The sequence below is a fragment of the Simochromis diagramma genome, unplaced genomic scaffold (assembly GCF_900408965.1).
Source record: "Simochromis diagramma unplaced genomic scaffold, fSimDia1.1 OVJJ01000079.1, whole genome shotgun sequence".
Taxonomy (NCBI): Eukaryota; Metazoa; Chordata; class Actinopteri; order Cichliformes; family Cichlidae; genus Simochromis; species Simochromis diagramma.
In genome coordinates, this window is record NW_024387075.1 from 661,693 (window position 1) to 688,864 (window position 27,172).

The following is a 27,172-nucleotide window of genomic DNA, read 5'->3' on the forward strand; positions in this document are numbered from 1 at the left end:
AGATGTCTTCAGTTGTTTTTGTGTTTGCGGGTCTCCCTATCTCACTTTAATTTTGTCATCAGCAGGTGTGAATTACACACCCTTACCTCAGAGGTACTCTAAATTGATTGACAATTGATTGAACCAACTTTGATCAGCTGTTCTGGAAAAGAAAGCTCAGAGTTGAAAAATTAGACAGCTCTTTCCGTCTTCTTTTGTGAACTGAAAAAAGGAAAGGAGACTGATCCGCTTTACAGTGATGACCCAAAATATCAGTAAAAGATTTATTGTTGTGGAAATAAAGCCTCCGCTGTTGGGATGTTCATGTTTTTTTCATGTATTGCATTGTTTTTTTGTTTTTTTTAAATAATTATATAAGTTAGTCAGGCAACAAAATCTAAATATGAATCAAGAGAAAAAAATGTACAGGGAGATACCTTCATTAATGAATCAGACTGAGACAAATCTGATTTATGTCAACATTTCTTCCATTTCGTTCTTCATGAATTGTCATTCCAAGTACACAAAAATGGTTTTATCACAGACACGTTTAAAATGAATTTACTTCTTGAGATCTTCCGTTGTTGTATCAACCTCCAAGTCATCCACAGTTAGGATTACATCAGTACCAACAAATGTGAGTTATGCTGTGTCATTGTGTTTTAACTTCAGCCTCCTGTGGTAATAACATAATGTACAGAAACCTCCAGCACAGAAAGCAATAAGTATTCTATATGGCTAATATGTGATCATTTATTCTGCAGATAGCAGCTTATTTTTTCAAACAATAATTAAACTGCAGGGATTTTTTTTTCTGAACTAAAGAGATAAATCAATCGCCGGATTTTGCTTGATATGGGAACCAAATATACGTTTCTCTTATGTGTGTTCAGTTAAGGTGCAAACTTTTTTTTTAAATATACACAGTTTTCCTTCACCGTGTGTCACCATGAGCACGAGGAGCGCCTGGGATGTCTTTGCTTTTTGTGGAGTCACAGAAAGGAAGAAAAATTGACAGATGACAGAAATATACAGTGAAAAGAGATAAACTAACATTAATGTTAACATAACTGTGAGGAGGGAGGGGGGAGGGGGGGGTCCTTTTCCATCGGTAGGAGAGCATCTAAAGAAAAAATAATAATAAAGAAAAAAAAGGCAGTGGTAGCCAAGGAGTACAAACCCAAGATTAGCATTTAAAAGTTTACAATAGGACTTCCGGTTTAGGTGAGCATGGAGTATGTCGCATTGAGCGCAGCTCTTGCAGAGTCTAGCTATTATCTAGTATTTCTAAACGTTTACAAGCCAATAAAATACTAAAACTAAACCCAAGGTATTAGTCCCACTTATACAACACATGCCGCAGTCTTGAAACCACCATTACAGAAATCACGTTTCACCAGTTGTCTCACTGGGAAAAAGCCTCCTTACTTGGTCCACCTCCTTCATCATATCCAGCAACACTTCCAGGGCAGAGCCCCTTTGAATCCAACTTCACGCTTGTGCACTTCTGCACATGACTGCCTCCATCTCCCACCATCTATGCATCAAATATAATTTGAAAACAACAACAACAAAGCAGAACTGCTGCATCATGGCATTTGACACTGAGGGAAAACTGCTCCATCTACAGGGTTTGAAGTTCCTTTGATTTTAATATCCAGTAAGGCATTTACTATTGAATTTAATCTACAATCACAAAAGATAAAAAAAAAAAAATCAGTGCATGTCATGGTCATTGTCGCCCTCTAGTGGTTGATTAGATTTACTGTCAACAACTTCTGAGGAAAGTCCCATCAGATGTATCCCTGTCATATTTAGAGTTTAGAGTTTCCAGATAAGGTTGATATTTTTGGAAAGTGGGATAATGTGGGCAACTGGTGAATGAAAAATATTTATGAAATAATTAAAACCAGACTCCTGTATTTGCAAATATACACTGACATTAATTTTTTAAAGTCAAATGCAGGCTACCGCCAAATAACTAACTAACCAACCAACGAACTAACTAACTAACTACTGGATTACACTTACTTTAACCATACTCAAACCTACATTATAATATTTTGTTCTTATAAACATAAATGAAAAATGCTGACTGTATCTCCTTAGTACCATAGCAGTTGGTGTTATTATTATATATAATAATAAGAATCCAATCAATCCAATCCAATATACAGAATGAGAAGTGACCTATAGGTCACTTCTCATTCTGTATATTGGATTGAGAAACTATTTAAATATCTCAATGTACACAGTGCGATATATCCCCACTTCCTCTGCAAAAAGAAACAGGCAGAATACCAGCTATATAATGTATTTCCCTTCAAAATAAAATCAAAGCGCTCTGTGAGGAGGTCCAAAATTGGTGATTCAAGAAATTCAGATGCACAATGAGATCGTAGAAGATCTGAATGCTTATATGGTAAATTACATGTGACTGAAAGCAGAGAGAAAGTCTCTTATCAACTAAAATACCACTGCAGATGAAGCTTGAGGTGCCGAAGTCAAAGTTCTCAAAAGAGGAAACATTGGAGAAGAAGAAGAATGAAGTTAAAGGAGAAAAGAAGGGCTTCTTTTTCTCCTTTAACTTCATTCTTCTTCAGCATGTCAAATCTGGCTCTGCAAGCTGAAGTTACAGTGCTCCGTAAAAAACTCAAAGGGATACCCTTTTTAACCTGATATATTGAAAAGGAGAACATCAGTTGACAAAAGAAACGTAAGGAACTTAAAATGACAAATAAAATAGAAAAGGCTGTGGAGCAGAAGTGTGCAGAAATGAAGGAAGGACAAAATACCCTTAAAAATAACTCAATGATCTGACAAACTCTTAGGGAAACACCTAGAGTCACTAATGAAAGAATCCATTTAGATCTTTGATTTTCTATTTTGGCAACAGAGTAATGTTTTGAGGTGGAAGTGCATCAGCAATGGCTGTGAGTTTCAGTGCAGCAGTGTGTAGTCAATTAGCATCAATCACATATCCCAAACATTCCACAGATGACTGGAAAAACATTTCCCTTCATGGACACTCAAGACATATTCTTTCTTTGTAGGTTCTATCCAAGTTGTGCGGGTGCTGGTCCTCATCTGCTCCAGTGTGCAGAATATTATTGAGATAACTCTACACTGTTAATAACTCACTCAGGATTTGATTCATTGTTCACTGGAACAGTGCTGACAGAGCTCAGCAGAACTGCTACAAGGCAGTGTCTAAAAAAAGCCCTTTATGTGTGATACTAGTCAGCATTTCACACGACTGCTCTTCTACATGGATCTATAAGTAAGCTTGACAGAGAAAAATTTTGAATTCTGAATTTCAGTCCTCCATTCATTCAAGCAAACAAATCATCAATCTGGGGGTACTGCCCTGCTGCCAACACTGTAGTTAGTGTTACTAAAGAGTATCCACAGATTCAGATTCCACGGTCCTTTTTTAGTGCTGGAACAATGGGTGTGTCCCATGGCAAACCAAAATAGCATCCTTAATAGTGGTGTCCCAGTTGCTTTCAACCCTCTAAACAGCCCAGATGGGGTCCAAAAACATAATAACACTACGTCTGTGAAGGTTCTCAGTCATCCAGGTCATCGTAGTCAAATGAGCTTGCAAAGAAAAGCGTCTGGACTTCTTTAAGTTGCTTGAAGACGTTTCACCTCTCATCCGAGAAGCTTCTTCAGTTCTAAGGTCAAATGGTGGGGAGTCCCAGATTTAAACCTAGTGGGAGTATCCACCCACAGAGGGACAAAAGGACCCCCTGATGATCCTCTAATCGCCTGAGCCAAGGTGTGAAACTGGGTGTGGGTCCCAATCAGCCAGGGTTTCGGGTGAGCTCATTGTGAAACCTGGCCCCACCTTTGACATAATAACACTACCCTAATAGTTTGATTTTGTTATCACTCTGCCTATTGTCATGGTGTTTAATGTTTAGAGAGGTCACACTGTTTATGGTAAAAAAAAACACCCATGTGTGTAATAATGCTGCCATAATCACTCCTGCAGTTATATACCTTGAATTTAAATGGATAAAAAACAGAAAAAAACGGATATTTTGACATTAGAAAGTACCTCAAAAGTTTCAGATAACTATAACCTGACCGCTTTGGTAGCACCCACAGCTAAAACTAACCTAAACCAGTGCATATACCTGTTTGTAATGTACCTGCAAACACCCAACAAAACATTATACAAACCACGTTATTTACGTGTTACCTTAGTTAAACGTTGGCGACATCTGGTGGTTTGTATGTGGAAGTGCTTCTTTGGAATGGGCCCGTCCCATTTATTACGTCACCAAACGTCACCAGGAAGTCCTCCGGACTCAAAGCGACATCATGGCAGAGTACACAGACCCACGTGAGTGAGAAATAACTGTATTAATCAAACACACATACTCTTCTTTGAGCTAGCTCATTTGTGTTATTGACTTTGGTGAAGAATCGTGTTTCTAGTTTCGTCACACAGCTGCTTTTACATCTGCGTTTACACTCATGAGATTTAACTTTGGCAGACGTCGATGGAGCTGCTGAGGAGATGCCTGAGCTCTCAGACGGTGATGATGACGTTGATGATGAAGAGCAGTGGCAGTGGATGGAGGAGGACAGTCAGCCGGTTACCTGTTTGTTCTGTGACAGGTGAGATCAGCCTGCTCTGGACCTGTCTGTCACTGCTTTTCTTAGAATGATTGGCGACACGTTTACACGCATTTTGAGTTTCTCAGATCTGAAGATGTTTTACCTAAAAGAGATCGTGTAACAAAACACTACAGATATAACTTTCACACACTAAGTGGCCCTAAACTTTCAATTCATGTGTAATAATTGTACTTTTGTGTCAGTGCGAATAACTCATGGTCAGAATAAAGACAAGTTCCTTTGACATTATGCAAACCTCAGCAAGCTTCACCATCAAAAGAGCTGTTTTTGAGTACTACCTCAGCTGTGCAACATATGATGTCCTTCCATCACCTGAAATCTTAAACCTTTGAGTAGGGGAGGGTGCAGCCTGTCAGCTATGTTCAGCTTCAGTCAGCCTTAAGCACATACTTGTTACTTGTAGTACCAGTGTAACGCGTGGCAGATACACCTGGAGACACAACCAGGTACTCAAGTTCCCAGCACCTGCACTAGCAGACAAAAGAAGAACCACTAACATATTGCTACATATCTCCAAGGCTACCTTACTACATTGTAGAGGTGGAAATCACCAGATGCCCCATAATACAATAGTATTGTTTTTTTTAAGTATTTAAGATTTATCACCCTTTTCTAATGCAAAATTATGGCCTCTGCTTTGTCCAATAAGATGACGTTATCTCACATACTGCAACTTTTTTTTGTTCAGTGCAAAACGAGATTGTCAAGCACATCAACACTGTCACTAAATCCTGCCATAAGATACTCAGTCGACAATTGAATAGGGTCAAGTTGGCAACTACATACAATCTGTTTCTGACAATACATCAGTTAATAATAATGGATTGGATTTATATAGCGCTTTTCAAGGCACCCAAAGCGCTTTACAATACCACTATTCATTCACTCTCACATTCACACACTGGTGGAGGCAAGCTACGGTTGTAGCCACAGCTGCCCTGGCGCAGACTGACAGAGGCAAGGCTGCCATATCTGGCCAACACCAGTAGGGTAAAGTGTCTTGCCCAAGGACACAACGACCAGGACAGAGAGCCCGGGGATCGAACCGGCGACCTTCTGGTTACAGATACGCTTCCCAACCCCCTGAGCCACGGTCACCCCCTAACTGTGATAAATCAACGGAAGTCGTATATCTGTTGTGGTATGCATAGACAGAAATTCACATTTAACAGAAATTTGCATTTAATAATTATGTTTGCGCTCAGTAGCCTTCCTGTTCTGTAGGAATATGACCAAAATGGAACCAGCTGAGTTGTGTTGTGTCCCCTCGAGTTGTGCTCATTGACAAAGACTCATTCAGATGGAAACATATTGGCAATCTGTCTGCATTTGTAAATTACACAGCAATTATTTGACAACACTCGACAATCTCTCTGAGAGTGACTACAGTCAGTCTGAGTCAGACCATAACTATTTGCAGAAAGGTTGCCTCCTAGCAGATGAGATGAGCCCGTTTGTTCTTATTATTCCCAGTATTTAATTTAATTTAATACAGTAATGATATTTGGTGTCTATGTATTGATATAGTATTGACACGACAAATATCGTAATATTATGCTGATTGTTGTAAAAGTAATGTATGTACTGGTTCCAGCTTTTAAGGTAGTTATTGACGCAAATCTCCACCCCGTGTCTTCTGTTTTTTTTGCTTTTTCAGTCAGGTTTGTTTGCTGTTATGTAAAATAACTGGATACCCAAGTTACTACTCTACTATGAAAGAAAAAAAACAATCAAAGATTCAGTTTTTGATTTTTATAGCTTATAACTAAACAAGTCTTCCTGTCTGTCTTATTTTTTTCAGGTTGCTAAGTTCTGTAAATGCCACCCTGCAGCACTGTACAGCTGAGCACCAGGTCAACATTGTAGATCTAATAAGAAATTACAGTAAGTAGATATTGATTTTTTTCTTGCATCACCAAAGGAGCAGATGGCTGTTCTGTTCTCATGAAATGTCTCAACTTTCTGTCCCTCATTAGATTTAGATGACTACGGATACATAAAAATGATCAACTTTATACGGTCAACAGTGAGTGCTGTTTTCAAACTGAATTGAACATCATGCTGTGAAATATCAGGATGTGAATGTTTCTACTTTTTATGTGTGAAGAATGAATATCTAAAAACAAAATTGAGAGTTTTCAGATTTATGACTATATACATTTTTTGTGTGTATAGAAATGTAAAGCATCCAGTCTGAATGGGTTGCCAGATGCTCCTTTACCCTGGGAGAGCGAAGACTTCCTGCAGCCAGTCCTTCAGGATGACCCGCTGCTGCAAACAGGTACAGAAGCAGTTTTAAAACACAGATCTTAGTTTTTGATTTTTGAGTAGCTGCATTTTCTATCAACAGATCTCTGTTCTGTTAGCGCGGCTTTTATGCACAGGTCAGAGAACATATCTGGCTGTTTCTGCTGTTTTGATATTCAGTTGAGTGGAGAATCGGCTGGTCACTGTTCATACCGCAACACCAGCAACGAAAATATAAACTATTTGTGATTATCATTATTGCATAATAGGGCATAAGGCTACTGGAAACTGCTGGAATAACCATTGCACATCAATAACATGCCATTTCCAGAAGGTTTGCTGTGTCTCCCAGCACAGTATCAACATATTCAGTTTCATCTGCTGGTTCTCATCTTTTAGGACTGCTTCTTCTGCATGATTAACAGTATTACACAGAAGACTGTGAAATGTCAGCTCTATTGCAAAGTCCTGACTTGCTTATGTTAATGCTTATTTTAATAGTTGCACTTATGCTCTATTTCTGTCTGTATCATCAATGCAAGAAAAACACATAAATACATAAAATGCACACTCTAAGCCAAAACAACAGCCATGTCCTGCATACTTCTTATTGTATGCCACAGGCTTGATCACTACGTGTTGTCGCTCATGTTTTCACTCAGTTGTCCTTAAAAGGAAAACTTTTTCCCCATTTAACATCCAAACATATCTATCTCTCTGTCTGTGTTTTTGTCAGACCCCGAGGAGCTCTGTGACAGCGAGAGGTCATGCCTGGCATCTGGGGCCGATCCCCATAATGCACTTGTGCACAGGGCGCAGGCTGCGGAGGAGAGAGCCCGCTCTTCGGAGGAGGCACTGGCCAGAGCCATGGATGACCTGCACAAACTCAAGTCAGTGACTTTTCTGCAGTTTCATCTTCATTAATGTCAGGGTGATTGTGTTAGGTTTTAAATTGTGGCCTTTTATTTATTTATTTTTTAATACATTATTCAGAACTTGCAGTTTAGTCAGTGTAATACGTTGCATTTGCACTGCTCTCTGAGCTCCAGCAGGGGGACACAGTGAACGCAGTATTGCAGAAACATTAACTAGAGTACCTTGTGGAAGAAGTTTGGAGGAAGGGAAAAGATAAAAAAAAAAACGGAAGGGAAAATTCCACTGCAGCATGGAGGTTAAAGTGAGGAGGAAAGGTAGGTAGGGGAGCAATAAGGGAATATTGCAGAAAGGGTGAGCTGTGGGGGAGGAGGGGTTTGGAGGGGAGGGGGGGATTTGGATGAGAGGTAGAAAGATGAATGCCCCCCATCTCCTCCATTTACTGCTTCGTCCTGCATGAAGGCTGTGTGTGCGTTCTCCTTTCTGGTCGCTGCTCTTGTCCCTTGTGCTAATAAGAGAAGTTAAATGGCGATCTGTGCGATGTTCTTTCAGGGTGCTGGCTCAGGGGTTGGTGCTGAATGCGGAAACAAGCAGGTCTGGCACCCTGGGCGCTGTGGCGGAGCTCCGTGAGGACGAGGACGAGGCCTACTTCAGCTCCTATGGACATTACAGCATCCACGAAGAGATGCTGAAGGTCTGAGTTGTGTAAACACACACAGACACACACACACACACAGTGACCAGGCCTGCAGGTCTCTTTGCAGTCTTTGGAATAATTTCCCCTGGGCACAGAAATGAAGCCGGGTTCATTGGCGTGCATCTTGGCTAAAAGATTTTCATATAGCTTATAAAAGAAAACGATCATCTTCATGTATGAATTAATACTGAGGACGACACAAGCGCTCCAAAGTGACAAATCAGCAGTACGTGCTGATCTCTCATGTGAAGCAGCACTCATGCCTCTGCATAGCGGAGCTTTAAGTGTGCAAATTAATTTTTACACTCCTGAAGTGCTGAAACCTGAAAGCAAGCTCTGTGTGTGTGTGTGTGTGTGTGTGTGTGTGTGTGTGTGAGAGAGAGAGAGTTCTCCCTCTCCTCAAGTCCTGTTCTACTTACCGCAGTGCTTACATATCCTTTTGGCTGTCCTGATTGGTGCTAAGCACGGTTAAGTTTTGCGTCATGTTTTTGCGTCAAGCTTTAAAGTCCATCAAAGCGTCAGGAGGGGCCAGGAGCACGTGATGGGGGGCTTTGCAGTAGAATGTTTCACAGGTTGGCATGAAGTGAATTACCTATGACGCAGTCTCTGTGTGTGTGTGTGTGTGAGTGTGTAAGAGAGACAGAGAGTGAGAGATGTCATGTAAAAGAGAGTGACATATTTCATGAGTGTCAGGGTTTAATTTTTAAAACAACTTTTAATTGGCCACAAACAACATTAGCCTGGATTGCTTTTCAAAAAAGCTGAATGATTAAAATCTTCAGTATTTCTTGATCATTTTAGTTTTTCATTTAATTTTGGTTTTGAAAGGGCATTATCTTAAATCTATCTTAAATATCTTAAAGTAATCAGGCATGAAATGCTAACTTTGTTGTGTTGATTGGGATATTTTTAGCCCTTCTCCATTATTACCTACTTGGCTTGGCTCAACTTAACTCGCTTTTTAGAGTTATTCATTAGGTTTGATTGGCCGGTCCGTGATGTCACTCGGCAAGTCACCAGAGCCACTTCTTCACCAAATTAATAAAATATATTTTTGAAACCTGGTAATGAGGGAAATGGCTGCACAAAAGCCAACACCGTATTGTTTTCATGATAAACGGGGAGCATGGGAGCTAGTTGTACAACTTAATTAGATCTGATTGGATCTCATCTCTCCAGAACATTTTCATCAAATGTACTGATTCAAGTGTCAGTACATTTCATCATAGTTTTCATCCTTATGCATTAGTTGTTATTTAGTTATTGTCTTGTTTTCTTCAGGAAACAAAATCAGAGTTACTATTAGCTTTGCTAATGGAAACAGGAAAAATCGGAAGGGTATATCGGTACTTGGGGACCGCTTAACTTCTGCCAAACTCCATGAACTGAAGGTTCTAAAATCTGTTTCTTGTAATCTTTCAAAGTCAAAAGTCCAGATTCATATCTGTTCTAACATGTATTAAGCCGTGTTACTGTATTTCGTATATAGCTTTTCCCTCAGAGCGAAGGTGCTTGGATTTGTGGGCAGATATGATTGGCAGATTAATCAGCGAGTCCTGACCTGACCTCCAGTGTCCTTCCAGTTGTTATTATCCCAGCGTTTTGCTCATAAATGTTCAGGAAACCAACACAGACTGTTGTAACCTGCTGTTATATACCCCTATATGGAAAAAGCTTTACTTGCCTGGATTTACTTATTTTTTAAGTTTGTAGACAACCTTGAATTCAAAGCTTTGTTACAACATAAACATGACTGTAGATTACAAGCAATCCTTTCTTTAATTCAAGAGCAGCTTGTATATTCTATCCACAGGATAAAGTACGCACGGAGAGTTACCGAGACTTCATGTACAGCAACCCTGAAGTGTTCAGAGATAAGGTGAGTCATCCAAGCAAATGAAATTGCGTGTGTACACATTAATGTGTGTTTACATGTATGAGTTAGCCAGTTTAATGTTCACTCAAGCCTGTAAACAGGAATGTGCATTTTCCAGAAAAAGACATTAATAATGCGCCGCGGTGTCCGATTTAAAACACATCATGACTTTATTAGCATGTCTAAATATGGACTGCACAGTCCTGATAACAGACACATGCAATCCACCACCAACCCCATAGCACACACCCCCTCTGCACAAACCCTTCCAACTAACCGCCCCACCCCCCCACCCTATCCGTCTCTTTTCCATTGCTTTTAGCTGTGGGAAGCAGTGGCCTGTATCATGACCATCCATTATATGGGTCGCTGCTGGTTAGTGCTGTGATGAGGCGGTAGAGGGGGGAGGAAGGATGTGTTGATGGGAACGTCCATTATCCCTGTCAGGCTGAAGCAGTCGGCAGAGAGTTGAAGCGTCTCCTTCTTCAGTAACCGGTAACAGAACCAAGCAGGATATTTTTGCTGCAGATCAAGCGAGGAGTTGCGTTCTGTTGTGTTAGCACTATGTTGGCGACCCTCTGTGAACCCATAAAGACAGCAGGATTGTAACCAGGGAGTTTCCTTAAATAGAGACACAGAGTCACACAGTGTTATACATTTGGGGCATGTAGTCGCTGCGTCCATGTCTCAGTCATTTAACTCAGTTGGTGATGAACAAGAACAAATTAAGTGAAAGCAATGGGAACCTGAAATAGAGGTGATTAAAAAATGCAAAGAGCGAAAAAGCTGAGAGAAAATAAGGGTTTAAACAGCAGTTTGAGCAAGTTCTTTAGAACATGCTTAACATGAATTCATTAAGTAATCCAGATGTTGATGCGGTCTTTGAAGTTGAAACAGCAAGACATCAGCGAAAGAAAAAACCCAACTTTTGTTTCTTTGTTTCTTTTTTTAATAATCGTTTGATTATTAGTAGCCATGTAATGTAATATCAGTTCCTATCTGATTATAGTTTGCCAATAGAAGAGCCTGTGTGACATCACTGTCAAATGTGGTTAAAGTGAGCTCACTTCTGACCACACTGGCCAAAACTGGTGGGTAGGTGTCCTAAAATTCCCTGAAAAGTCTTCAGTTGATCCAAAATGATGCAGTGAGAGTACTGACAGGGACTAGAGAGAGAGAGAGAGCATATTTTGCCCAGGTGAGCATATTACTGCCTTCTCATTATTAGCTCCATGTTAAAAATCCTTCTCCTCACATACAAGGTCTTGAATAATCAGGCCCCATCATATTTTAAAGACCTCATAGTTCCATTTCACCACAATAGAGCACGTTGGTCTCAGAGTGCTGGTTTACTTGTTGTAACGTGGGTATTAAAAAGTAGAATGTGAGGCAGATGCTTCAGCTTTCAGGTCCCTCTTCTGTGAAAGCAGCTGCCAGTTTGAATTCAGGAGACAGACACCTTCTCTACTTTTAAGATTAGGCTTCAAACGTTCCTTTTTGATATAACATTTAGTTCGTTACACTGCTATAGGCCGAGGCTGCTCAGAGTTCTCATGATGCAATGTTTCTTTTCACACTTTAATCATTAGTTATTATTCATCTCTGGCTCTCTTCCACTGCCTGTCTTTTGTCCTGGTCTCCTCCCCTCACCTTCTACTGGTCACAGCAGATGGCCGTCTCCCTGAGCCTGATTCTGCTGGATGTTTCTTCCTGTTAAAAGGGAGTTTCTCCTTCCCTCTGTTGCCAGGTGTTTTCTCATAGGGGGTTGGTTGATTGCTGGGGTTTTCTCTGTATCATTTTAGGGTCTTTACCGTATAATAAAAAGCATCTTGAGATGACTGTTGTTGCTGTTTGGCTCTATATGAACAAAATTGAATTGAAAATTTGATGAGGTTAAATGTTAAAACTGAAAATTTCAATAAGTGAGTGTAAAGTCTTTTGTTAAGTTATTACAGAGCCATAGACTGGACGTGGTTGACTTATCTGTTCCCTGGAAGTGTAGAAAAAAATTCTCAGAAATGTGCAAGTGGCATTGCCAGCAAAATATGGCAGCTGTCATTTTAGCAGTTATTTGGATTGTCAAAGAAAATCCAAATAAGAATCATGTCTTTATTTCCTCCAGTTATATTTGATTTTTTCTTTTGTAATAACTTGCATAGGCTAGAATCTTTTATCCTTAAAGCTGTAACGTGATCGCGTTTCCCTTCGTGATCTCTGTTGTTATTGTGTTGGATGACCTTTTGGGGTCAGCAGCGCATGGACATGACATGACAAGAATTATGAAGAAATCAATCGTAAACACTGTTAAATGCTCCTGTTTAAGTGTTTGTTTTTGAACCCCTTGACTGTGAAGAGCTTTCCATGTTTGTGGGTAATTTCTCATTTTGACTCCATCGCATCCTTTAGGTGGTGCTTGATGTGGGCTGTGGCACTGGCATATTATCAATGTTTGCTGCACAAGCTGGGGCCAAAAAGGTTATAGCGGTGGATCAGTCCGAAATCATCTACCAGGCCATGGACATAGTCAGGTGAGACTCTTCCTGTGCACTCTGTTTCTATTCAGCTCCACCAAAACACATGAGCTGTCAGCAGAATTTCCTTTGCGGTGCTCACAGCAATGAAAAATTACATTTTTTACAACTTAAGTGCAAATAGTCAGTCAGTACTAATCAGATTTGGTACAAGCCCCTGTCAGTCATGTGACCCTCACCTCATATCGGCCCCTGTGGAGCCAAGAGAGTACGCAGATCTTCTCCCCTTTGTGTGCAGCAGAAGATGGTGAGAGTGGAGGTTTGTGTGACCTCCAGCTACCTTTTATTTGTTTCAGCTGGTTGACTTCAATAGAGCTGCTGTCAGCTGCCTGGCCATAATGTACATAATTTACACCTGTGATCTGACTCGTTCACCCCTCTCCTCTGCAGTATCTCCAGTCTGAAGTCTAGAGTCACCCCCAACACTGCCCCAACACACAGAGATACACAGATGAACATGCAGATGAACCCCCTGTTGATTCCCTTTTAATAAAGTCCTCGGTCCAATTTCATGTGCCGCGTGTTTCCTGTATTTCTGCAGCTGATACTCCACAGTGGAGTCCATTTACCTCAACAAGAGCTTCTGCTCTCCTTCCGTCTACCTGCAGCCACTATCATACCCCTGCCTCCTAAATGGTTTTTTGAGTTGGGGGCCATTATGACAGCTATTATTTCCGTTATGTAAGACAGTGCAGTATAAGCAAAACAACAGGGTTTTCTAAGGGAAGAGGACGTTTTAATTTTACAGCCCACTGAATAGCTGTTGGAGTGTGTGTTGGCATGCAGGCTGCATTGCAGGTTTGCCAGCGGTGAGGAATTCAACTAAAGAAAGATGTTGTACATCCTCCAGCACTCCACCCTTTTTTTTTCTTCTTTTTAAAAAAAAAAAAAAAGCATACATCCACACATGTGCACACACACGTAAATACAGCAATGCATACAAAAATCCACCCATGGCTTCTTTGGGTTGTGATTTTATTTCTGTGTGCGCGTGTGTGTGTATATGCACATAGAGCTGGCCCCTGTGTGTGTCCGTCACTTCCTCCTGATGTTAATATCGGGATTGTAATTAAAGTGGCTCCTGTTGGTTGGGCAGGAGCATCCATCTCCTGTTTCCACTCCATCGCCAAAGTTTAAATGAAAAGCTCTACGTGACTTCCTCCCTTCACAGTCACGTCCTTAATAGATACTGTCTAAATACTTTTAAAAAATGGATGGAATTGATGGATTAGCTGATAAGACGTAATTTATTCTGACAATAAAGCGTAAAAATGTGAGACGCTGTTTTTTCTGAGTGAGCAAAGTTAATGGCGGCATGAACTGAAGGCATGGATGATTTTTTTAGCAAGTATTTGCCTGTGGTTTGCCCAGAAATGCAGTATTAACGAAAGTAAATCGGGGTGTTTTAGCCACGTTTGGTCTGTGCTATTCTTTAAAAAAATTACTAGGTTCACTGTCATGTAAAGCCTCTCTTTTTCCTTTTCCTCACTTCCTCTTTCTCTCCAGCACACGCACACACACACGCACACACATACACCTACAAAGCTGCGCAGACACGACTCTCTCCCCAGAGTCCTGACATTGTCCTCTAAATTACCCCAATAATGAGATTACAGTGTTTCCTTCTTGTGAAAGGGTGGTGGTGGGCGGGTGGGGTGTAGGGTGTAGGTGGGGGCCATTGCATTCTGGAAGAAGGTGATAGCAGCAGTAGAAGAGCAGCTGAGAGGGGAGAGACAGTTCAAGATAAGGATCGCTGCTACAGAAATGCACTCTGGGCCGCTGTGAGTAATTGTTCTGTCCTCTGTAACATTAGCTGTCATGATAATGGAATATTCACAGAGATTGATGCCCAAACTGGCTGGTCTGAAAGGAAGGATCATTTAAACAGCAGCACTGATCTCACAGTGCTTACCTGAACCTGACACATCGCCGGTCCACAGGCTGGAAATACACAGAACAGCGAATATGCCCCTGCACAAACCACGACAAGTTTTGATGTTCCTCAAAAAAGGGGAAATAGTCGACCATAGTTTTATTTACTTTAGCTGGTGCTGTTTGTTTTGCATCTGTGATTATGTAAGGGGTCACTGGGGTCTAAGCAAGAATGGTAAAAGAGCGATAAATCTTCCAGATTTATAGCTAATATATGGAATGTGCCTCCACCTGGTCTAGAAGCTTGTATAATAGTAACAGTTAAATATTTGTGGTGTCTTCAGCTGTCTGAACCTACAGGGGACTATAATCTATGGCTTAGGGCACTTTTTATATCTGCATTTTGGTTTATTTGATCCAGACCAGACCAGGGAGAACAGATTGTTCCAGTGGTCAAACTTTACACGTTGCAGTTTTCACCGGACTAGCGTGCTTTAACCTGCCATTAACTGCTCTGCAGAGCTATCACGGTACAGGAAAATGGAGTTGTAGTATGATGTTGCAGATCTTTGTAATGCGGTTTGTGGTCTCTGTTTCAGAATGGTTACAAACCTAATCAAAGTTAACTTGAAGTGACAGTGGGAGTGCTGTGTAATATTAAAATGTGACTCCTCGGGGTTTAATACCATAAAATAAAATATTATAGACAGAATTATTCTTATTTTTTATTTAATTTAAAAATACTAGGAATAACCTTTGCCTTGGTTTTTAGATGCCACGTTGAAGAAGTGCTCACTGACAAACACGTAACAGTTGACTTATTTATTTATTTATTGCCAGTTATATTGGTGCAGCAGTAGGAAATATTCTGTCAGCATCAGCAGAAACTTAAAATTTAGATCCGAGGTTTTTCATGCTGTGCAAGGAATTTTTCTTCCCTCAAAATCCCTTTTCCCCTTAATTTCATGAAGATTTAATCTTTAAGACCATTAATTTCGGGATGTTGGGTGTTGTTAGGGTTTCAGAATTCTGTGGAAAATGTTTAATTTGTTTAATGTAGGTTGATATAAAATTAATATTAGACATATGTCTGTATTTTCTACAGGTCCAACCAGCTGGAGGATAAAATTACGCTGATCAAAGGTCGCATAGAAGATATCAAGCTCCCTGTAGAGAAGGTTGACATCATCATCTCAGAATGGATGGTCAGTACATATTTACACATAAATCCACAAGTGACAGTTTGTAACTAGCTGATCTTCATATTCAGTTTCCTTAGGTCTTGACAAAATGCACTAGTTTAATGGAGACTGCCTCTCTGTCTAAGCTCTTGCAGTATGTATTGGCATTTACTTAGCTACACTAGCAAACCAGACAACAATTGCAGGGAGCACTGTACTGGGTCTATTTCACTTTGAGGGTGCTATCTACCTGGTTTTTGACCTACTCTTAAATCAATAGTTGACAATAATCGTACCTTACATAAATAAGTACATGTAAGCTGTATAACTTGCTGCAGCATGTTGGACCAACTGAAGCCTTTTCAGGCAGTTTTTAGGATAATCGGATAATAATGGATTACAATAGACCAGAAATGTGTGAACTAGTTTTTCAACATCACTCTGAGACAGGGCGATATTGCACAAATGCAAGAAAGCAGTCGTATTTATTTGTTAAATTATAAATATCCTACATATATGAGCACTGAAAAGCATATCCTGCTAAAAAGTGACTCCCAAGATTTCTTACAGTGTTACTGGAGGCCAATGTGATGCCATCCAGAGGAATTATCTCCTTAGACACCATGTTTCTAAGATTTGTGGGTCCATCATAGGTCATAAACTCATTTTCCGCCCGAGAAATGGAACTCTTTTAACAGATCTCTTCTAAAAAAATATACTCATAATATGAGGTTAATTTTTGAGTGAGTGTTTACAGGCTAATAAGGATTCAGAATCCAAGGTGGCAGCAGGATGGATTTATGTTTTAAATACAGCTCGGGCAGGCTAAATTCGGCCATGAGCTTCTCTGAATATCTTACCTGGAGCTGGAGGAGCAGTCTTCCTTCGCTGTGATGGCCATTTATCAGACAGATTCTGCTCAGCGATACATGCGGGACAGCCAAAGTTGAATGCACTGCTGAAGTCATACCTAATTCATGAGCATCCCGTATCTGTACCCCCTCCACTACCTCCTCCATCCACTGTGAAACCCCAGGGTCACAAGCAGGGGTCGCCACGCAGAGCCTTCCTATCCTCTAAAGGGGGAAATTGAAATTCGGTGGCTGACATGCCAGTGAACCGTTGAAGGATAGGGGGCGTAATCTCTGATGACACTGGCTCACAGACTGATAATAAATCTAAGAATTCTCCAGTCACTTCTCATCAGGGCAGCGATGGTAGACATTTCTCAGAGTGGCTTGGACTTGAGAAGCTGCCCTCCGATCTGCCTGTATAAAAAGGAAAAATGACAGTTGTCAAAGGAAGTAGGCTCTGTGGCTAGGGTAAACGGTCTTATATCCAGGTCGTGCCTTAATGTCTGAGAGAGTGTGTGGAGATGTGGTGGATGCATTTTTCATTTGAATTCTTTTATTCACCCACATCTTTAAAAAAAGAAAAAATAATGAAGCTGGCATTATGGTTGGAGGGTTTCACTGTAATACTGTACATGTAATATGCCTCAACAGTTAATCAAGTGAATTATATTGCATCAAGTTACAGGTTTTTATCATAGTTGCTATATTTTCATAGTTATTAATAATTTGAGAGAACACAGTGAATTAATAGTTCAGACCTTTCAAACTGAAGTAACTTGCTGATAGATTCAGATAGATGTCTGTCTTCATATCAGAGATGTTTATTTGATTGATTAATGGAGTGACCGCTCTTGTGCTGTCTGTGTAAATGCACACAACTCTCACTGTGATGAGGCTCGTGGGAGGCTCCTGCTGCTGTGTGACACTGCAGATGTAATAACAGCCAGAAGCAACAAACTGACTTCAGCTGATATTTTATCAAATCACAGATTACAGTCATGTGTTGTAGTCACATTGTAGACAGATGGCGTGTATTGTTAATCTGACATTGAATTCACCATTGAAAAGCCAGAGAGGGTTGTGTTTTGGGAACTGAGTGAGAAGGAGCTCAAGAACACAAAAAGGTTTCAAAGCTTTTTCAAAGCATTTAGTGAGGTCATTTTGTGCAGCATGAGACTGAGGCAGAACAATCACAACTTTAGTGAATCGAGTGACTCAAGAAGACAAGTTAAGATGTTGTCTGTTAATGAGTTCAGACTTGTGTTATGTTTAAAGTCAGTTGTAAATGTTACTACTTTTGATGTGATAAGACTAAAGTCTCAACTTCTGTGGAAATGTGACCAGGCCACTTATTCAGGAATGAAGCCCACATCAGAATCTGTATGTGTTGGGCATTTTTTTGGTAATGCCCTGTTCTGGCAAGGTCTTAATGCCTACCACTGGTGTTGTCTGACCCAACTCAATACACACACATTAGTGCAGAATAGGCTCTCGGGGTATACTACAGAGAGTGCCCTAATTGGGTCAAAGCAAAGGCAGACATGCACAGGAGGGAATTTAGTAACTAAGAATAGATTAGCAACTAACATCTCTGTAGTGCAGAGAATCTGCAAGCTTTTTGTTCTTTCCTGTGGTGTGTTGTTTTTATTCAACAAAAGATGAATAAAAAGATCAGAATTAAAAACAAAGTAGTAGCGTAGAGCAGCCACACCACAGTAAGTTTCTGTGGCACGCTCTAATTGTAATTTGTAGACTAAATAGGCTTAACTAGGCTAAATGCAAGCTTTGTAGATCAAGAGAACGTATTGTGGTTGATGTGGCAAAGGAACCATGACTGGCTCTGTCATATTTGAATAACCTCAAAACATGTTTTTCCTAACCTGGATTTTGTGATGATGAATTTTACATTAAAAGAAAAGATTTGTCTATTTTTATCTATCTGAAGCATATTTAATGAAAGAGCTTCACTAAGCTAAGGTTAAAGTTCGAGTAATTATGGTTGAAGAGAGACAAAGTTATGTCCAGCTGTTAGAGTTTATCGAGCAGATAGTGGTTGCAGGGCTAATAGACGGAGATGGGTGATGAATGTGGAGTATCTGTAGTGGTGGTGGTGGTGAAGGGGGCAAATGAGTGCCTTGTCTACTGTGGCAGTGTTTGAGAGACTGCCTTCAGCAACACCACTGTCATTTCATAACTCAGAGCATTGATCGGTCGTGTTTGTCAGCACACCAAAAAACAAACAGTGCCGAGCAGATAAGAGACCAGTGAGCTGATGGGGGGGAGGAGAGCTGAGTTTCTTTAAGGCTAAGTGAAGATTGTCAGTCAGAGATCAATCAAAGATGGTGATTGATGGTGTTTAATGGCACAGACATGCAGACTTGTAAGGGACAGGAGAGTTGGCTTTAACAAACTTTTCTTATATAATACTTGAATCTCGCTTAAAAAGTCTTAAAATTTGTATTTAAATCTTCATATTAGTGATAAACCACAGCAAGGATAATTTTGTTCTATGATCTGCATTTGTCTGGCTGTATATGCGACAGTGTGAAAGTCATGAACTCTCTTCTTCTGGTTATAAACATGTTTCATACAAGAACCTACCGTGATGGCTCTTACAGTCGCTGGTATATATGGTCTGTTAGAAGTGGTATATAAAGGTCTCCTCTTTATATTAATAAATGAGGAACACGTTCAAAATAGACTTTACAGTCTCTGACCGGGAGTGATTACTCGTTATGTGCAGGATACAAACAATAAGTGCATCTGCTTTCATTAGATTGTGTTTTTCTGTGATTGAGACTTAAAAGATGAGATGACCACATTTTGGGAAATCAGTTGATTGCTATTAACTCTATTGAATAAATTCTACCAACTTTTTCCAGTCTAAACAATAATCAGGTCTGAGTCGCTGTGTGGGGGTAAAGTCAAATTAAAGGCAGTTCTTCCTCTTTAGCCTCATTATCAGTGCTGGCAGCCTCACCTGCCCAAGAAAAGGGTGGTAGTCATCAGTCATCCTGTCCTTTAGTCTGTCAGTCAGTCCCAGACACACACTTACACAAAAACGCAACAGAAACACACACAGACACTCACAGAAGGACTGAGATGCAGCAAAATTGTCACACGCACAAACAAGCAGACACACACAACAGTGTAAGTGGCACAGGTGTGTCCACGCTCTAATGAGGATTTATTGGCCGCGCTTACTTCCACAAGACCTTCAAATACTTCAGGTGGTTTTCAGCCAGCTGTAAAAACTAAAAACTTCTGCTCCTTGTTATATAACAGGCCATTGGTGGTGTGGCGATGTCTACATGCTCATAGAAGTTACTGCTTGCTGCTGCAAAAACATACCAACTAGTTTTCTTTACTGTAAATTATGTCCTCAGTAGGGTCACGATAATAGAGTTTCAAACTCGATAACAATACCTGGGAAAGTGTGTGATGCTGTTTTAAGTTGTCTGATGTAATGCAAAAACAAGATTTACAAGATTTCTAAGATTGTTTCAGGTACACACACTGGTTTTGCTTATTTGTAGTTATTCCAACCTGAAATAATCTTAGAGTAATGTTAATGTTTTTTTCATTACATCTGACATTATAGATTATATTATAGTATATTATATAATAATAACATTATATTATATTATAGAATATTATATTAAAAAATACTGCTGACTTGATAAAGATTCTCTTCTCAGCAGCTGATAGCACCTTATAAAACTGAAGTTAAAAGTCTTGTATTATACATTAAAAACACTAAACTTTAAAATATTTTGCAAACTTAATAAAACAGTTTTAGTTGGTTGTGTGAAACTCTTACCACCATCTAAAAACCTAATTGATTTCAGTCTCTAATACGGCCTCTAATAACCTTGTACCTGCACTGCAAATACACTATCTTCCATCTCTATCTCTCATTTGCATGTCTTTAAATGGAAATTATACTGCATTCGCCAAGCGTTAACACCCTAAAAATCTATTACAGGGATTTGTGTGTGTGATATGTTGATGATAATTCAGTGTCATCCAATCCTGGATGGTACAGAAGAGGCTCATTGATGTAGAGGTGCTGCCTTGAGTGTTCAGTGAAGCATGGACCTATTCCCCCACACATGCATTCATTCATGCACACCATCTCCTTTATTTTGCCTTGGCCCTCCTGGGACTGGAAGCGATGATGATCTGCAGTAATTGAGGAAAACGTGTTGTGAGTGCAGAAGGAGAGAGGAGGTACTGAGGAGCGGAGGAAAGTGTAAATTGCTGATGCAGATTTTGTACCAAAATTCTTCATGCTAGCAATAACAGAAAGCAACTCAATCTCCAAAGGGTTGATAGGCACAAAATGTGTAGCTATTAGATACAATCTATCTATCTATGTATATATATATGTGTGTGTATATGTGTGTGTGTATATATATATATATATATATATATATATATATATATATATATATATGTGTATATATATGTGTGTGTGTGTGTGTGTGTGTGTGTGTGTGTGTGTGTGTGTATATGTATGTATATATATGTATATGTATATACAACGAACATCCAAGAATACATTGGGAAGATGGCCCCAACTGACCGAGTGCTCAGTGAATACCTCAGGCAGCAGAAACCCAAGAAAGAGGAGGGAGACGAGGAACCATCATGGAAGGACAGGCCCCTGCACGGTATGTACCACCGGCAGATAGAGGAGGTGGCTGATATCCAGAAATCCTACCAGTGGCTGGACAAAGCTGGACTGAAAGACAGCACAGAGGCACTAATCATGGCAGCACAAGAACAAGCTCTGAGTACAAGATCCATAGAGGCTGGGGTCTATCACACCAGGCAAGACCCCAGGTGCAGGCTGTGTAAAGATGCCCCAGAGACAATCCAGCACATAACAGCAGGGTGCAAGATGCTAGCAGGCAAGGCATACATGGAACGCCATAACCAAGTGGCCGGCATAGTGTACAGGAACATCTGTGCCGAGTATAACCTGGAAGTCCCGAGGTCAAAATGGGAGATGCCCCCAAGGGTGGTGGAGAATGACCGAGCTAAGATCCTGTGGGACTTCCAGATACAGACGGACAAAATGGTGGTGGCTAACCAACCGGACATAGTGGTGGTAGACAAACAGAAGAAGACGGCCGTAGTGATCGATGTAGCGGTTCCGAATGACAGCAATATCAGGAAGAAGGAACACGAGAAGCTGGAGAAATACCAAGGGCTCAGAGAAGAGCTCGAGAGGATGTGGAGGGTGAAGGTAACGGTGGTCCCCGTGGTAATCGGAGCACTAGGTGCGGTGACTCCCAAGCTAGGCGAGTGGCTCCAGCAGATCCCGGGAATAACATCAGAGATCTCTGTCCAGAAGAGCGCAGTCCTGGGAACAGCTAAGATACTGCACAGGACCCTCAAGCTCCCAGGCCTCTGGTAGAGGACCCGAGCTTGAAGGATAAGCCGCCCGCATTATATATATATATATATATATATATATATATATATATATATATATATATATATATATATAATGTGTGTATATATATGTGTATGTGTGTATATATGTGTATAATGCCAGTGGATATATATGTATATATATATATATATATATATATATATATATATATATATATATGTGTGTGTGTGTGTGTGTGTGTGTGTGTGTGTGTGTGTGTGTGTGTGTGTGTGTGTGTATATGTATAGATGCGTGTGTATTATCCCACTCAGGGCGATTGTGTTTTATATGCTAATTTGGTTAATGGGTATAAGCTGCTCCAGCCCATTCTCATTAGGTTTTCATTAGTCTCTTTTATGGAAATGCACAGTGACTATAGTGTCAAGTATCCAAACAGCCTGACTGTCTGATAGGAAGTCAAGGGAGCTGTTTCCTCGCACTTAGCTTGCCTGTCTGTGGTACTGAGCCCTTCAGACAGGTGGATCAATATGTGGAAATGGTATAAAAAAGTTAGTAAGTCACTGTAGTGGTGAGATTTAATCTTGTTTTTCTTAACACAAGTCAATACATATAAAGTGCAGTTCAAAAAATGAAGAGGGGACAAATAAACTCTTTCTTGGTTTACTTTTCATGGAACTATTAAAAAAACAAAACAACTCAGGCTCATCCCTCTATTTTTATTCACTGGTATTGATTAACCAACTTGTCAGGGACAGTGTATACAGCTGGTAAAATAAGTACTGAAGTAAATATATTGCTAAAGTTGCCATTGACATGAACTTCTTACCAGATGTCGGTAACAACCCATCCAATCTGCAAATGCAAAGAGATCAAAACATAGATGTCCATAAATTAGGTTATATTTAAGTTGTGTATAATGATGAAATATGAACCAGGGAAAATGTATTGAACATATGAAGAAAGGGGGTGCAAAAAGACATGGAAAGTCATAACACCAGCATAAATCTATCAGTAATTAGAAAGCAATCCTGCCACTTAGTGCAAATTAATATCAGCTGTTTCAGTCCCATCTGATGGCCTATAAAAAGGTGTCTCATTACCAAGATGTCACATAAGAAACACCTCACGAGGTCTCTCATGACCTTTACAACCTTATTGTTGCAAAACATACTAATGGCACTGGTTACAGAAGAATTTCAAAACTACTGAAGGTTCCAGTGAGCACTTTTGGCACTATCATCCAGAAGTGGAAAGAACATAATTTCACCATGAACCGTCCATGACCAGGTGCTCCCGCAAGATTTTAGACAGAGGAGTAGAAATAACAATCAGAACAGTTGTCCAAGAGCCAAGGATCACTTGTGGAGAGCTACAGAAACAAGACGGAAGACTGGATTGCTAAAGAAAAAACACGTTGAAGCACATTTAAAGTTTACTGAAGAACATTTAGACAAACCTGTGAAATACTGGGAGACTATAGTCTGGTCAGATGAGACCAAAATTGGATGCTCTTTGGATGCTGTAATACACACCATGTTAGTTGGAGGTGGGAACATAATGGTGAGGGGCTCTTTTTCAGCATACGGCACTGGCAAGCTTCATTTAATTGAGGAAAGAATAATTGGAAAAGTGAACAGAGACATTCTTGATAAAAAAAAAAAGAAAAAAGAAATTGCTGCCATCTACCAGGATGATAAAGACGGGTGGACTTTTCAGCTAGACACTGATCCCAAACACACATTCCAGGAAACTCTCAGTTGGTTTCAAAGAAAGAAAAAGCTGCTAGAATGGCCCTGCCAATCACCAGACCTGAATCCGACTGAAAATCTATGGAAATAACTAAAGCTCAGAGTTCACAGAAGGGCCCCCAGAATAATAATAATAATCATAATAATCATAATAATCATAATAACTTTATTTATAAAGCGCTTTCAAACAAAGTGCTGTACAGCTATCTGAAACTAAAAACATAAATAAATAAAAGCGATACATAGCAATACAAATAAAAAACACAATACAAGTTAAAAACAAGTCATAGAATTAAGACATAAGATAAGACGTAAGATAGGGTGAACAAATGTGTCTTCAACTTAGTTTTAAAAACCTCCACAGAGCATTCCTGCCTAATATCTTGAGGGAGGTTGTTCCACAGAAACAGGGCACGAAAAGAAAAAGCACGCTCTCCAGTTGTCTTTTTTCTGGCTCTAGGAACCTTTAGAAGGCCAGAGTCCTGAGATCATAGAGCACGGGATGAAACATAAAGGTGTAAAAGGTCAGAGAGGTATGAAGGTGCCAATCCATTTAAAGCCTTATAGGTGAGCAGCAGGACCTTAAAATCTGCTGGAACCTGACAAGATAGCCAATGAAGAGATCTCAGTACAGGGGTGTGGTGGGGCGTGGTCTGCAGTGCCGTGCAGAGGAGGTGGATGCACCTGAAAGGCATCCGCAATCACGCCCTGCCGAATTAAATATTGTACTGGGTCCTGTGGTTGGCGTTGTTGTTGTGGTCGTTATGTTGAGCTGGCAGCGGGAGAGCTGAGCTCTGGTTGCGGATGTACAGCAACCGTGAAAGTGTTAATAAAGTATGCTGCAAAGCATGAACGTGCACCAGGGTCTGCCGTGGTCGTTTACAGTGGTGCCGAAACCCAGGAAGGGAGGCACGGCGGGTCCAGGGATCAGTGTTTTGAGCCATTTTATTTACATCACCTCACACCACAACCCCCCACCAACCCCTGAGTCCCCGTGTTTTAACACGGCGGGCGTGATTGCGGATGCCGTGCAGGTGCGTCCGCACGGCACCGCAGACCACGCCCCACCACAAGGGGTAATGTGCCAAATTTCCCGAGCAGCTGCATTTTGCACCATCTGTAGACCTCTAAAACTTTTCTTTGGTAGCCCAGAAAGAAGAGCATTACAATAATCAATACGTGAAGACACAAATGCATGGACAAGAACCTCTGCATTGTCGCTTGACAAAACTTGTCTGATTTTGGCTATGCTCCACAAATGATAAAAGGTGGTCTTTGTTATCTCTTTTACATGAGACTCGAAGGAGAGCACCATGTCGAACCACACGCCCAAGTTTTTTTTACCTTGTCCCTGCAATTTATGACATTGTCATCAATTTTCAAGATGAAACTTTGGGACAACTGCTGAAATTTTTGTGGTCCAATGACCATCAACTCTGTCTTATCAGTATTTAGTAGCAAGAAATTATCCGATAACCAGCCCCTAATTGCACATAGACAAGGTTCTAGTTTAGAGACTTCAGCACAATTTCCAATGGTTAGAGGAACATAAAGCTGCAGGTCATCAGTGTAACAATGAAAGGTTACATTAAAAGAACGTAAAAGAAGACCAAGAGGCAGCAGATACATAGCAAACAGCAATAAACGGCAAAAGAGCAAAACGGGACAGGCAAAAAAAACAAAAAAACAAAAAACAGCAATAGAAAACAGAACCTTCAGGATTTGAAGACTGGAAGAAATCACACCTGAGCAATGCATGCAACTACTTTCTCCAGGTGTTTTAAAGCTGTCATTACCAACAAAGGCTTTTGTAGCACTTTTAAAAATATATTTACTTAGAAAATTGGAGATGTGTTCAATACTCATTTTATGTGCTGTAAATAAAGATAATAGAACTTTGGCTGTAAAAGAAAACTTGTTTTGAGATCATGTCAATTTCATCTGTTTTTAGTACAGAGATGGTCTCCAGCCTGGTTTGTAAACCGTGAGGTAACTGAAAGAAAATGGGAAGCAGCTGAATAGGAAAGAACGTGCATAGATTCCAGTCGTGATACATATTAACATGCGTGTTTAGTATAAAAGTATGAAATGCAGTTGCCTAAATTTTTTAACCACAGTCACACAGACCTAATGCAGACTTAATGCAGCATTAATTTGTGTGTGTTTGTGTGTGTAAAATAATGGTACAAAGAAAAACCCCAAAACTAACCAAATGTGAAGTGCCTAAAGCCTGTATTCAATCTGAAGGCCACCAGATGGCATTAGCTGTGGTTACAAAAAGAATTTGGGTACTATAGAAGTCTACGAGAAAACAGCTTTCTGACTTTACCACTGTAAACACTTTTCTGCTACGTTTATGGTCTCAGTCACTCGCTCTTGGTTATTGAATAAAAAATTAAGTCTATTTTGTAAGTCTTGGTCATCGGTCACCTCAAGACGCTTTATATTGTAAGGCAAAGACCCTACAATATTACAGAGAACCCCCCCAACAATTAGACGGCCTCCTATGAGCAAGCACTTTGTGACAGTGGGAAGGAAAAACTCCCTTTTAATACGAAGAAACTGCCAACTGAACCAGGCTCAGGGAGCAGCAGCCACCTGCTGCAACCAGTTGGAGGTAAGGTGAGGGGAGTCATGTCATTACAAATTATACAGTTTTCAGTTTTCAGTTTTATTTGTCATATGCAAGTTAGCACAGGGTCAACATTGCAATGAAATGTGTTTGACGAGCAGCAGTCACTCAGCAGCATGGTACAGTAGGAGAAAATATAATAAAATATAATAAAATAAAATAATAAAAAAAATAGAAAAATAGTAAGGAGCAAAATATTAGAGAGACATGGTAAAAGAGAAAAGATGACTAAATATATATGCATCTATAAATATAAATATATGTACACTAGTGATTAAATAAGAAAATCTTGAAAAGAAATATGACGGGAGGGCAGATGGGATATTGCACAGGAATGAGCAGCAGAAAATTACAGTATTGCACTTTTAAATATAAATATCAATAACTTAAATATAAATATCAATAACCTACACCTAGAGTGAAGCATTTCCAGAAAGAAGTGAAATGCCATCATTTGTACTTGGTGTGGATACACTGCTCTGTCATCACAAACAGAGTGAATCGTGTTGCTCTTGGAGCTATTAAATCCTGACCAACTGTTACCACAGTAATCTAGGAAAGAGAATGTTTCAGAGTTGGTTGACTCTATACAGTGTTTGTTAGAGCTGTGAAAACAAGAGAAACAGCATTT

General features: G+C 40.1%; 1 protein-coding gene across 1 annotated transcript in view; it reads left to right on the top strand.

Annotated features, from left to right (window-relative positions):
- The first annotated feature begins 4,254 nt into the window (after window positions 1-4,254).
- The window catches only part of prmt3 (protein arginine methyltransferase 3), a 54,873-nt gene continuing 31,955 nt past the window's right edge, over window positions 4,255-27,172 (top strand). Inside the window, exons 1-10 of the mRNA XM_040045526.1 lie at window positions 4,255-4,330; window positions 4,485-4,608; window positions 6,431-6,513; window positions 6,606-6,655; window positions 6,805-6,910; window positions 7,613-7,766; window positions 8,302-8,443; window positions 10,260-10,325; window positions 12,729-12,850; window positions 15,831-15,930. Of these exons, the coding sequence (XP_039901460.1) occupies window positions 4,309-4,330; window positions 4,485-4,608; window positions 6,431-6,513; window positions 6,606-6,655; window positions 6,805-6,910; window positions 7,613-7,766; window positions 8,302-8,443; window positions 10,260-10,325; window positions 12,729-12,850; window positions 15,831-15,930 (969 nt within the window). The 5' untranslated portion in view covers window positions 4,255-4,308. The remainder of the gene's footprint in view (window positions 4,331-4,484; window positions 4,609-6,430; window positions 6,514-6,605; window positions 6,656-6,804; window positions 6,911-7,612; window positions 7,767-8,301; window positions 8,444-10,259; window positions 10,326-12,728; window positions 12,851-15,830; window positions 15,931-27,172) is intronic.